Raw genomic sequence first — 14,498 nt, 5'->3', positions numbered from 1 at the left:
GCATTTCTGTATTTGCATGTGTTGAGTATTTTCACGCATAATCTATAAATATAATCAAGAAAAATATATTACAAAAATAAAGGTTTATGTCCCGAGTCGAAGAGTATTTAAGTACAGTAACTGAATGATCAAAATAATTCAAGAAAATTAATCACAGTTAAGGTCACAAATGGTCAATCTGCTTATCCATGAATATTTTAAGTCATTATACAATCACAGGAATCAAAAAACCCATTCAATTGATAACTCAAAAAACCTCAACATTTCATATGCTGCAATGTGACTATTGTGAATGATCACGTTGCAATTATCGATGCTGAAATGATATATTGTGCAGCCTCAATTATATGTAAATGTAAAAAGGTAAACCTGTCACGACAAAACAAAAACATAACTGCAAATTAGAAAAATGTAACCTTGTAATTAAATTTGAACTGATTTCAATAATTTCCTTGGGTTATAAGATTCTCCCTCCTCATATCCTTGAGAAATGACACACAGAGAAGAGTTGTGCTGGTCAACACTTAATGCCCTGGGTTTATTAAACATTTTTTGTCATATAAGTTTTTTTTTTTTTATTATTCATTCTTCCAGGTGGGACTTAAAAAAAAAACACCTCAAAGATAGATGATGCCATTGGAACGGGCATTCAGATTGTGGTACATACAAACAACAACTACGAGTAGCCTTGTGAGGTACCGTCCTCTTCACAGAAGAGAGCTCATGCTGGACCCACAGGAAGGGCACCACCATGAAGACTTACAGGAAACAAAACGTCCCTTTTTTGTTTGTTTTCCTTATTTTCATATAAAGTGGAATGATGATGATGATGATGATAAAGAAACATACTGAGATGTCACTGTAGTCTCTCCCTTATGAACTACTGTTAACACAAATAACAGACTCGCTCCTTTAGCAAAGGGGACGTACAATCAGTCATCAAAAACAGAGGTAACAACAGAATATAAACCCATTTCTCTACGCTTCACAAAGCCCTGATGAAGGGTCTCAGATTCCAGGAGAAGAAAAAAAAAAAAGACTCGGAAATCATACAAAAGCAGCATTGATTTAAAAAAATAAAATAAAATGAAAGGAACCAAAATAAAATAGTGCTTGAGTGGAGTGGAGCAGCCACATGAGAAAGAGACAAACAGATGAACCCCTGCTGCTTTTCCAACAAGAGATGTTCACATACAACTGCTTTAGCTACATACACACACACACACATACACACTCACTCACATACGCACACACAAGCACACCGCACAAACCCAGGAGGTTACAGTGTATTAAAAAAAAATTAAGAATTTAAAGGGGGAGAAAACAAAACTGTAAACACCTCACAATAAATAGATAAAACAGCAGGTTTTGCACCATGCATGTGACATACATTCAGATACAGTCTCACAAACACTTGAACATTCACACACACGCACAAACTGCACACACACTACGAAAATCGCAGTTTTTTTTTCAGATTTTTTTTCCCAAGTGCAAAACATCACAAATGAATTTTTGTATTCAAGTAATGTTATATACAAGTGGGGGAGGGAGGGGGGTGTATTACAAATATGTATGTACATAGTATATTTTCCATATCTCATAATTTACAGATGTTGATATTTTAACAGTAACAAAATTTCGGAGGAAAAAAAAAGAAAAAAAGATGAGCATTGCAATTAAGTCCCAACGGCTGCCATGAAAACAGCGTCGCTACGATGCATAGCACCTAAAGGAGACGCGTGGACGTAGAGCAGCGCTACGTCACCTCCATTGCCACTGTGTTCTCTGTTAGACTGTTCAACGGAGGCTTCTCTTGATCGTGATTCTCCCTGAAAAACACATTTCATTATGGTGAGTGATCGGGTGACCTCAGGTCAATTGGAGGCTTGTGCCTTCACAACCAATCAGTAAAAACAGACATTAAGTTAGTGCTGTACAATGTATCATTTCAGCATTGACATCGCAATGTGCAAACACAATGTTAAGGTAAACAACTTTTTTTTTTTTGTTAACAGTGCAGGCACAGTTGGCAACAACTGTTTAAACGTGAGGGCTATTAAATTTAAGCATTTGTAACAATTCAAATGAGTAAATACAAAATGTATGTATATATAGTTCAATATTGAGTTGAATTCATTCATGGATGCAATTAAACTTGTAATATCCAACACAGATGTAAATTTAAGGGTTTTCAAAGACTAAAATAAACCATAGATTTTTCTAATAATAACAGCATTATTTGACTTGGTTTACTCCAAATTAATGACACTGGTCTTCAAAGTTGACCAAATATCCAGAAGCAAATGCAACCATTTTCTTATCTCCTGACCAGCAGGTGGCACTGTGCCAAAACTGCTGGTAACAAAACTACAAGCTGACTTCTACTTCTGCTCTGCAATAATACTTCCGAAACGCTAGCTGGCAGTAGGTCATGTTCCTTTGTGTTAAGTTTCTTCGCGGGTGTTTTGTTTTTTCCGAAAGCTACATGTAGCTAAACTCGCTCATTCAGAGGCGGCAACCAGTGAATGTGCAACAACTTTAATCATAAGGTAAACAAAAAAGTTTCCATCTGGAGTCCGTTTTTCGTACCTCACTTAAATGATCTAAGATGATTTGACAGATCCTGGATCTGTTAATCTTGATAACTGATCTCTGGCTAATTTGGATCTTCAAACAAGTTCGTTAATCAGATTAAATATCGATGAACTGATCTGAGATCTGTGTGTGTAGTGAAGGACAGATCTATCGATCCTTAAAATCATGATCAGCAATTCAACGATTGGCTGACGGAACAGCAGCATAATGACATCATCTGATTAATATTCAATTATCCATGAGAAAACTTGCATCAAATTCATAGTAAACAGTTTGTTTAATATGATCCGCAATAACGGTCCACCTTTGTTGAGGGCTGTAGGCTTTACACTTTCATGTGTCAAGAGTCTTTAGTCATTTATTAAGTTTTACATTTAGAGCAAATTTTCTTTATTATAGTAGCCTAGGCCTATACAAGTTTCTTAACAAGTGTAAGGAATAACTGGCTGCTTTAATTTTGCATGAAAAAAAACATAACATAACTCTACAGAAATTGTAGTGAAGCTGGATCGTTACCTTTAAACAGTACACGTTTGTATCTAAAAAGTCCATATTCTCTGTGAACCCCTTGAGGAGAACTGACAGTCTTTGTACTTTTATTTGAGAGTGCAGATTGCATAAGCTTTTATATATATATCTCTATCTATCCATGGCGAGGCTTATGAGACCTTGCGAAAGCTGCGCCAGACCAAACGTGTGCGCTTAATGCAGAAGTATAAATCAGCCTCAAGTTTCATGCATAATCTGTCAAGATTTTCACCAAAATCATTTGATGGTTTTTCCAATAGAGGTTAGTCTATTCTAAATTTCCTCAGTTTTTTGTCTGCAGGTACCATCCAGTTATATTTTTATGAAAAATAGAGCAACATTCAAGTTATTTTTTAAGAATTCAAAATGGAAAGTCAATCACTTTCTAGACGTTACAATTGGAAAAAGGTTTTGTTCAGACTATAGTCTACGTAAACGCTTCACTTGCAACTTACAAACAGTAAACACTCTTGTAATCAAGTTAAACAGGAAGATAGATTTGAGATCAGTCAGACTCACCTGGGGCCCATGTCGAGGGTAGTTGACCCTGTTGTGACCTTTGGAAGCGGTCTGTTGGCGTTGGCAGCGAGTTTTAGGGCAGAGGCGGGAACAGTGAGTTGGCGCTGCAGCTGGCGCACACTCAGGGTGCCTGCTGGTGATGGAACGCTCACTCGCACGGCCCCGCCCATCAGCGCTTGGCCAGGGGCGGGGCCAGCCGTGCCCACATGGTGATTGGCCGAGGAGGTGCCGTTGTTAGTGGTGGTGGCGATGGTGGGGGAGGGGCAAGAGGTGGAGGTAGAGCCGACAGACGGAAGGATGGAGGACACCGTAGAGCTCGTGTGATGTAAGCCCTTGTAGACGCCTGTGCAAATGAGGAGAGTTCAGCACAACAGAAAAATCAAGCAACGCCTGCACCGCAGTCATGAATACTGCAAAAGTGAACCAACCTGATGCTGAGACGACTCCATTAACACCAACTCCCTCATCTTTACTCTTGAGCGCCATCAGCTGCTCATGAGTTACTAATGCAGACGCAGCAAACTGAGCACTGGCAGCGTCTATAGTCTTAGACACCAAACTCTGAAAGAAGACACAGAAAAAAAAAAAAAAAAAAGTTTAAAAAAAAAGTATCCATGACAGATCTAAACCAGCCAAGAAACAACTAAACGAAATGTTTACTTGATGGGTATACAGTTGAAGTCAGACTTATTAGCCCTCTTGAATTTAGCCCCTGTATATTCCCCCCCCCAATTTCTGATTAACAAAGATTAACACATTTCTAAACAAAATTTAATAACTCAATAATAATAACTGATTTACTTAATCTTTGCCATGATGACAGTACATAATATTTACTAGATATTTTTCTAGATACTAGTGTTCAGCTTAAGGCTTATTTATAATTCTGCGTCAAGCTACAGCGCAGCCTACGCGTAGACTCAGAGGCCTTGCAGTGGCCGTCGCTTATGCGCACCCCTTAAAAAAAATTAACTACACGTCACAACGACGCATAACTCAAGCTCTGAGATTGGTCGGCTTGGAAGCGCTGACGAGTGCGGGCAGCACCGAGAGATGCGCAAGTCCGTTGGAGCGAGTGTTTACAAGTGTTGAGTCCCGTGAAGGAGCTCCAGATGAAAAGTTTTGTTTTGAGTTTACTTTGTGGTTAAAGTTGTTGCACATCCGCCAGTTCTTGCCTCAAAATGAGCGAGTTTGAACCACTTGTACATAAAGGAAGCGTTCAGAAAAAACAACATCAGCAAAAAACTCGACAAAGAGGAACATAAACACCTCACTGCCAACTAGCGTTTCGAAAGTGTTATTGCAGAGCAACAGAAACAGCGCGCAGAAGTATGAATGCACAGCTACGCGCGTTGCAGACACCATGTGTCACGCCGATCACTTAATGCAGAAGTATAAACCAGGCTTTAGTGACAGTTAACCTAATTAACCCAGTTGAGCCTTTTAATGAGCAGGAAAAAAAATGTTGCTTAAGGGGGCTAATAATATTGACCTTAAAGGTTTTTTTTTATTATTTCAGCTAGAATAAAAGCAGAAAGACTTTCTCCAGAAGATAAACTATTAAGTTGCAAATACTGTGAAAAATTAATTTGTTAATCAAAAAAGTAAAAAGAAATTCACAGAAAGGCTAATAATTCAACTGTACAGATCTTCTATCAGCACTGCATGTAAATATTGCATAGCTGTACTATCGTTTAAAAAAAGACAACCCAAGGGTGTAGGTTTGCTCTTGACATTGGTGGAGACCTATGAATCCACCCATATAAATTAACCCTTTACATATGTCTGGATTAATGTTGACAGCACAAATTTTTAAAGTGAATTAAATTATCAATAGTCGGTGTATATTGGTGGGGACACGTCCCCTCAGTCCATGCCAATTCTACACCCATGGGACAACCATTCAACATGTCCATTAGCAAATTTTTGCTCATCAACATGCAGTGAAACACCCTGAAGAGAGGAACTCAAGACACATTTCCTTATCTCTCAGTATCTTCTATGATGTGCTGATGAGCTGCACAAGGACATTAGAGACTCAGAGAGGCAGAAAAAGCCAACTCTTTGACCCATCTGTGCTCACACGGAGCCCTCAGACAGAAGACCGACCCCTAGTGAGTCGCCTTAGTTCTGCAGTACAGATTCCATCAGATCAGACACTTATGAAGACTGCATGAATTGAGGTTTAGCATGTTGATATGAGGATGCTAAAATGCATAGAAATACCATAATATTGCACTTTAAAAGGAAGCTATTATGCAAAAGTGACTTTAATAAGAGGTTTAACCAGATGTGGGGCAACAGTGTGAATATAACCAACTTCTAAAGGTAGAATTATAGGCTTTTTAAGGCTCACCTGTGGGTTGTTTGTGAGGGCAGAGCTGCCGGCTTGCTGATGCTGCTGAACTTGTTCAAGCTGCTGTTTCTGCATCAGTACAAGCTGCTCCTGGTGCTGCTGATACTGCTCTGCGGTGAGAGCTGCACAAACACACATACAGAGAAAAGACGTCAATATTCTCAAGCATCGCGTTCTGCTAACTAGAGTCATTCGTACGCTTTCATCAGTGGATTCTGAGAAGCAGAAATGCTTAGCATTATCTCAGCATCAGCAGACTCACCCGGTGTGGGTGGAGGGGGAGGTGGTCTAATGGAGGCATGGCCTCTCTGCGTCTGAAGCGTGCTGATTGGGCGGATGAGGAAGCCGCGGCGGGGCCTCCGTGTGGACCAGTGCTCAGGATTGTCGGGGTCATCTGGCGGTGCCGTTCGAGGCTTGAAGTGCCTCCAGCGACAGGCTTTGATGTTGAGCAGGGTTTGCGTGAGGTCAGGTGGAGTGGCGGAGGGGGCAGAGGTATCTGTGCTGGTGTGTGAGGTATCTGTGCTGGGCTGCTGTTGCTGGGTGGGAGACAGTGAAGATGGGAATGCAGGAGAATCCGGGTCCAGCCCATGATACACAGTATCCCATTCAGAGTGGGCTCGGTCCAATAAAACCCTGAAAAACAGATATGAAATTTTGCTAATGTTAATGAAGGTAGGTTAAATTCTGCCAGTGCTTCCCACTCATAATGACAGCGCAACTAGTGTGTGACGCACTTTAGACTTTACTTGGGCGGGCCGCCTCAAGTATATTAAGGCCACCCAAAGTATATTTGGTGGCAGGGGCGTCGCTAGACCCAATTCACTGGGGCGCGTGCTCCAGTAAAAATCTCCAGTGCCCCAGTAAATGCATTGAGATATGATTTACTTCATACAAGTGTGTGTATTAAGAGTGGTAATTCCAAAATAAAGACGTTATTCTCTATGTGCAACCGAACCAACGCTGGTGAAAGCAATGTGTTTAATCAAAAAGCAAACTGACACATCTCCGCGTGATCACAGAGAACCCGCGCGCCTCTCGCACATGCTGGTCTTCTGCCGGTACGAGTCCCGGTAGTTAACATGCGTGCCAAAAAAGCAGGCTACTTACTTGTCACACGCCGCTCATGCGTTGTAAAACCGGCGTAACAGCCTTTTTGTTTTGCCTAAGCGTGCCTCCTGATAGATTTTTTTGTATGAAGCAAAAAGGAGGGAGGAGTCAGGGAAGACTTAATAAACCTAATTCTCTGCCATGTGTCCAGTCTAAGACAACAGATAATTCTATAACACATCTTTTTTGTATTTTATTGAACTGTCTATAGAATTTAATTCAAATAAAATGAATATTTATGCAAAAGATTACTTAAATGATCTTAGCATATCACTCCAGTTGTGTCTAAACATTGTTTTCCAGTTACATTTAAGATTATTTAGAAGAATATTTGTATAATAACAAGAATACTATTATTTATAATATATATATATATATATATATAAATATAAAATATATATATAAAAAAATAAAAAAAATTTGAGGGGGGGGGGGGTGCTCTACTGCCCCAGTAGAGCTTTGTCTAGCAACGCCCCTGTTTGGTGGTATAAATTTTTAGCACTATTATCATCCTTTAACACTTTTTTTTTTATCTGCCCAAAAGTAGCCAGTAGATCGATTAACTAGTGGACAATATCCTCTCGCCCTACACGATTCCTACTTTGTCAGTGTTGACAGTTCTCACACACACAGAACGATCTCAAATGCTCTGCAGAGACCCAGAGAGACACGCCTTTTTGGGACTTAATGCGTCCGTCCGGGGTTTCGAAATCTCTAGAAAAGCGAAACTAAAAGCCAAATCCTGGACATTTTCAAAGTTGTCATCAATTGTACACATTTTTGCAATACATTTTTAATTCAAGCCTGATTTACTTTCGCTTGGCTTCCAGCGGACAGCGTGTGCACAGCCACAAGAGCGAGAGAAACGTTAAATAAATTAATTCTCTGATTTAAACGATTCAGATTAATTTTTCTAAATACTCAGAGGGGACGAAATTACATATAAACTATATGTACATCGTTAGAAATGGTCAACTCATTTGCCTTATTTAAATCTAGCTTTTCTTTTAATTATTATGCTTTTTAGATTTCCTTTAAGTCATTTATTTCTCATTTGCTGTATAGTTGTTTAATTTGATGTTGATATATTACATATTTTAGACATATCCAACATGCTTTGGCAATACTGTACAAGATGTTAGCAGCAGATCTGACCTGTCTGTGTGTGCACATGGCTCCTGAATAAAATAAGTAAAAGAAATAATGGATTGTCTTAAGTCTTTTTCTTTTTTTTTACTTAATCGAAAAGAAACTGTCATAATAAATAAAAATATTGTTAAAATCATGTTTTAAATTGTTAAGTGTTTTGTCGCATGTAGGTAACCATGAGTTATGGGTAAAAGGTGGTTCAATCCAAGTACCACTGCAAGTATAATTCAGACCAGTGGAAAGCACTGACTGCTCACAGGATTTTCAAACAAAACTGCTTTAATGTTTGCAACAATTTTACTTGAGAAATAATAAAATGACTTAAACTACAATTATAAACGCATGCATCCACAAATGACTAGTTATTGATAGCATGTTTACATTTACCAAAAGAAAATTTGGAATGTCATTAGATTGTAAATTTTGAACTCACCTGCCCCCTCTTCCTACTCGTCGCCGTGCCAAACCCAGGCATCGGCGCGGGACTGTGAGTGTGGTTAGAGAATAGCGATAGCGCACATCTGCTACCCCACCCTCAGCAGGATCTGACCAGGGCCAACCACTCACAGGTCCCGAACGTGCCTTCAAGAAATAGACAAAAAGATTTACTAACAATCTACAGCCTTGGGTGCAGAATTTCCATTTCAAATCATGCATATCAGGATGTTTGTGTTTAGTTTGTACAACATACAGCGTGATATTGACAGCCTGTTCTCCTCCTGAACCCAAACACACCATCTGGATCGTTCTCCTCCTCCACCTCTGAAGAACCAGAGAACATCTGAGGTGGTAAAAAGATAAAGTGTGTCAAGCCAGAAGCAAGCAGACCATGATTTCCAGGAACCACTGTGCTATAAAGTGAGTGTTACCTGTGAGAAGGGTTCGTCGTCTGAGCTGGGAAAGTCGTACTGATTGAGGTCTTTAGTGTTAAAGACTGACGGGCCTGAGTGTACGGAGCCTGCCAATGGCAAAGGCTTTGGCTTCTTCTCATACTTGCGCTTCTGCCGTACAACCTCTGGTTTATCCATCTACAGCGACACATTACAAAAGAGATGCATAAATGTTTAGTAAAAAAGGTTTTGTAAATTTTGTGCAATGGGCTTGACTGAATAAACATGGGAATGCGTATAAATATAAAAACTCCGCAAAAACAAAACACAGACCATATTTGGAATGCAACACTTGCTCTGAATTTAATTTATTTGTTGAAATGCCCCATCAGCAGCATTGGCTATATTCATGGCAGCATTGGTACTAAATATTGAATATACAATAACAAGTTTTTATTTACTTGCTCTGAAAGCATTTTGAGTGTAAAGCGAGAGTCAGTGTGTGTACCTTGATCTTGTAGTCCCGATCATGCTCTGTGTGTCTGTACTGGGTGCTGTTTGTGATTGGGATTAGAGGGATGACTGGTTTCTCCAGAGCTCTCTGAGCCAGAACCTCTGCCATCACCTCACCACCAAAATCAGACATGTTGTTCCTACACACACACACACACTATGAGCTCAACCACAGAGTTATGAGAGCAGAAAAACATCAATCTGTAAACATTGTTAGATTTTAAATGATGACAATCATCACGCGTTATGGATGTGACCAAAAAAGAGTTTACAGTGTACAAAAATACTTTGTAGAAATTCTGTTAATTAAAACTGCACAACCTAAAAAAAGAAACAATGCTAATGAAAAGGATGAGAGTTGGTTCTTTATAGAACAAAAACTATTTATTTTACTTTACATTTTTATATTTTTTGGGAAAAGGCATTGTTATGGAGGACATCTCTCAGTTATGGATGTGACAGATGTGAAATTGCCACTTGTGGGACTTTGGTAAATCAAATATAATTGTTTGAAAACATTTATAGAGACATTTCTGAGTATTTTACAGTACTTTAAGATACAAGCCTGCACAATAAACCTAGAAAAGAGTTTCACTATTTTGGTAAAAACTTTTTTTTTTTTTCATGGCAAGGTTGACATTTGCATGGAATTGCTCATATGGCTAAAATAAATTGACTTGAGTATTCCTCTGCCTGAAGTCACAAAGAGTCATTTTGTTACACAACAATGGCTGATAATGTATGAAGCACAAACTGTAGTCATTTTGGAGCCAAGTTGCCTTCCGCGCAACAATTTACATAAACTACAATTATCCGTAGCAACAGTAACCAGTATCCATACACTTTTTCTAAAAAAGTAAATTGAAGCACTTTCCAGGTGTATTTTCAATCTTTTCCAGCAGTTTACAAATTTATGCAATTCACATTATATCAGAAGCTATTTGTTTTAGCATTCTGTAATATAATAAAAAATATTTCATGGCATGTATGCCCAAATCACAACGGTGAATTACTGTCTATTACTATTTTATTGAAATAATTAAAATCATAATTACCTATTTAGTAAGAAATTATTATAAAAGCAACAATTAAATTTCAGCACTTCCTGAATTAAAATTCAAGCATTTTCAAGGACTTTCCAGCACCCATACAAACCTGTTCCATGATCCCTAAAGCATTTATGAAGTTCATCACTACTTTTGGACTCCCAAAAGACAGTTTTAACTAAACACAAGACCAGGGGTCCGTTCTTCATACCTCGCTTAAATGATCTAGGATGATTCAGCAGATCCTGAATCTGTTAATCTTGATAACTGATCTCTGGCTAATTTGGTTCTTCAAACAAGTTCGTGAATCAGATTAAAATGTCTGGATGAACTGATCTGAGATCTGTGTGTGTAGTGAAGGACAGATCTATCAATCCTTGAAATCAGGATTAGCAATGCAATGATTGGCTGATGGCACAGCAGCGTAATGACATCATCTGATTAATATTCAATTCTCTATGTGAGCGAAATTACATCGTACACAGTAAACGGTTTGTTAAATAGGACACGCAAAAACTTTCCACATTTGTTGTGGGCTGCAGGCTTTACACTTTCACGTGTCAAGAGTATTCATCAAGTATTTCAATGTATATCAATGTATTTGGTTCTACATTTAGAGAAGGTTTTCTTTATTATAGTAGCCTAAGTGTCTATCTAAGGTGTCAATCACCGCCATATTAGCGGTCAAAACACATGCATGACTGCATAAATTATTCTTTTTTTTAAAAAAGTTAAATATTGTGCATGTACGCGTTTGTATCTAAAAAGTTCATATTAATAAATTTTCTCTTTGAAACACCAGGTGGCAGTCTTTTACTTTTATGTCAGTGTGCAGATTGCATAAGTTATTAAAATATTTTTAACTTGAGTAATCGAGTAATCCACATACGAAGAACGGACCACAGGTATATAAAGGCCAAGTGTACCTCTTCTCCACGATCTCCAGCGTGAGATGCAACAGCTCTCTCTTGCTCTTCTCTCGCCTCTTGATCATCTCCAGGATGGTGACGGCGCGACTCAAGTCTCTGCGGAGCTTCAGCATCTTCTCGTAAGAAGCTTCGTCATTCTTACGATTCTGTGGAAAGAGAGCACTTGTATATAAATGCGTTCTCGTTAATCCATAAGCACAGACCAGCGGTGTCAAACTGAGGGCCACTGAACAATAACTCTAAGATTGTTACTACTCCTTAACACTGACTACATTTACATGGACATGAGTAATAAAATTACTTGCCTTAATCTGATTAAGACGATAAGATTAAAGTTGCTTTTTGAATGTTCCTTTCATGATGCCGTTTTACATGTTATAGCACATAATTCAATTAAAGTCATTGCATCACCATGTTATCCGCATTTCCGGAGTTACATGTGATTTTGGGTGTTTCATTTTTATTTGTTGACTTTAACTGCAGTTTAGCACTTTTACTTTCATTTAGGAACATTTCATGCATGCCCCCCATGACAAACCAGATATTGGATGCAACTATGATCTGCTTGAAGAGTGTTGTTTTAAATGGAAGTTCATACCGCATGCGGAATGGAAGAAAAGAAAAAAAAACCCTCCGCATTTTACGATGCAGGTGTCTGTGGTCTGCACTGACTCTGTAGGTGCAGTGTCAGACAGCCGTATGTGTGTGTGTGTGTGTGTGTGTGTGTGTGTGTGTGTGGGGACTAACCTGTCACAAAAAGCGGCGAAAAAAGTCCTATGTGACGGTAATAATTTGATTAAGGTGTTTACATGTCTGTGCTGCCACTAAAATCGGCATACTTCACATGTCTTAATTCAATTTCTCTTGAGTTCGATTATGACTTTAATCTCATTAAATTATAAAAAAATAATTCGCTGTTTACATGGCAGAATCTTAAAGAATTGTCTTAATCGTATTAAAATCGAATTATTGGTGTCTATGTACATGTAAACGTACTCTTAGTTGGATGCAGCCTTTTTATTTCATTATGACATTAAAAAAAAAAAGTTACAAATAAATAGATTTGCATAAAATGTAAAATAGATGTTACTTAATTTAACACTAATCCTTTAATCAGGTTAAGAAACCAACATTACTCCCAAAAAAAAAAGGATGACAAATATCAGACACATTATCATTAGCTTTCTTCAAAAGAGAAGTAGAATAAATTAAGAAAATAATTAATTAACAAATAAATTAAGAAATAAAAGCTGCTAATGAGTGAGAGATGGGTATTTGCTAATGCCAAACAAATCTTGCTAAGTTGAATGCTAATGTGGAAACACTGCCATCTAGTGCGAGCATGCATTATGGGAGAAACAGATTAGTCAATATGAGATACATTTGGTTTGGACTTATTATAATGCTGGGTTCAAACAAAATGTGAAGCACCTCTTTGCTCTAGATTACTAACGGGATGCTTTTCATCTAACACTAATTCATCATTGGAGTTGAATATCTTGAATGAGTGGAAAACTCGATTGGAGCAAATTGTGTGTCAATACTTAAATCAGCATTTGGTGTGAACGCCTTGAGTTTTTTGATACGTGACAGACAGTCGAGTGTCTCCCTCCTACCTTTCGCGTCTGCATCTTCTCCGTCCGGCGCCTGAAGGCCACGTACGGGTCATTGGTGCTGGATCCATCACGCTTCTCCTGTTTGACGACAGGGATGAGAGAGCCGCTCTGACATGTTTTCCTCTTTCTGCTCCAGTACTCAAACACCTCCTTGATCAGCTCGTCATCCTCCTTCAACAACAGTTTGGCCTCCTGCAGAGACACCGGCTGAGAGAAACACAGACAGAGAAGGTTTTATTGTAGGCTTATAAAGCGCTATAACAAAGAACATTAATTTCATTAGTAGTGCTCAAAAGACTAACAAGGCTCAGCAATAGAAACTCTTTCCCCCCACCAAGGTCTGGAAATCAGATTTTAACTTGCTGCTAAGGATTTCACCGTTCCCCTTACTAATGTGGCTATTAAGAGTCTTTGCATATATGGAAAAATGTTCAAAAAAAAAAAAAAAAAAAAAAAAAAAAAAAAAAAAAAAAAGAATAAGAGGACATTTTTTTGCAAAATATTGGAATATGATACAAAACAATACTTAAACATGTTCAAAATCACTACAAGAAAAAAAAAAAAACATACAGGGCTGCACGATACTGGAAAAAACTGACATTGCAATATTTTCATTCACTGTGATATATATTGCGATACAAACGCAATTTCAGAAGATGACTTGAATAGCTTGTACAGAATTCATAATTTTAGATCGATTGGGATGATCCTGTAGGGAGCGTGTCTGCATAAAATATAATTAAAAAACAACAAGCAAAAGTTAAATACAACAGAAAAAAAAGATTTAAATAAACAACGATTTATGATTGTATATTCTTGTTACGATTATATTCTGGAGAGTCAAACAGTATTCAGAAGCAGAAATTAAAAAAACACTGTATAATGATAAAAATAACACTTTTAAAATCAGTAAATAATTATATAATGTACAATTAATTAAACTACAAACGTTTCATTTATTGTGCCCTAAACTTTCTCTCTAAGGTTAAAATTTTAAAATACTCCACTATGCTGTTAAGCGTAATGTCTGGTCAACTACAGTTCCAACTAGGGCTGCAATTGAAATTGAATAGCGATTAGAAAATATTGCTATTATCTTAGGGAAAAAAAAAAAAAAAAAAAAAAACAACAACGCAAGAGGCTGCGATATAAAATATATTTTATTTAACTCCCCCCACTCAGAGCAAATGAATGACTGTCGTCTGTGTGTGACAGTCTTACTAGCCAACTAAGTGAGCACACTTTCGTTCTGCCCAATCAGAATTAGTCATCCTAACTATGCGGAATACAGGCAATAAAAAAAACAA

General features: G+C 38.0%; 1 protein-coding gene across 3 annotated transcripts in view; it reads right to left on the bottom strand.

The window, feature by feature from the left end:
* Positions 1–508: 508 nt before the first annotated feature.
* The window catches only part of epc1b (enhancer of polycomb homolog 1 (Drosophila) b), a 33,551-nt gene continuing 19,561 nt past the window's right edge, over positions 509–14,498 (bottom strand). For all 3 annotated transcript variants that reach the window (XM_056480156.1, XM_056480140.1, XM_056480148.1), the window contains 11 exons: positions 13,192–13,398; positions 11,573–11,721; positions 9,596–9,740; positions 9,127–9,285; positions 8,949–9,038; positions 8,691–8,839; positions 6,264–6,634; positions 6,002–6,123; positions 4,074–4,206; positions 3,646–3,988; positions 509–1,832 (listed from right to left, as the gene is read on the bottom strand). In XM_056480156.1, the coding sequence (XP_056336131.1) occupies positions 1,760–1,832; positions 3,646–3,988; positions 4,074–4,206; positions 6,002–6,123; positions 6,264–6,634; positions 8,691–8,839; positions 8,949–9,038; positions 9,127–9,285; positions 9,596–9,740; positions 11,573–11,721; positions 13,192–13,398 (1,941 nt within the window). In that variant the 3' untranslated portion in view covers positions 509–1,759. The remainder of the gene's footprint in view (positions 1,833–3,645; positions 3,989–4,073; positions 4,207–6,001; positions 6,124–6,263; positions 6,635–8,690; positions 8,840–8,948; positions 9,039–9,126; positions 9,286–9,595; positions 9,741–11,572; positions 11,722–13,191; positions 13,399–14,498) is intronic.

The sequence above is a fragment of the Danio aesculapii genome, chromosome 2 (assembly GCF_903798145.1).
Source record: "Danio aesculapii chromosome 2, fDanAes4.1, whole genome shotgun sequence".
In the NCBI taxonomy this organism is placed as follows: Eukaryota; Metazoa; Chordata; class Actinopteri; order Cypriniformes; family Danionidae; genus Danio; species Danio aesculapii.
This window is presented reverse-complemented; position numbering and strand designations above follow the sequence as displayed.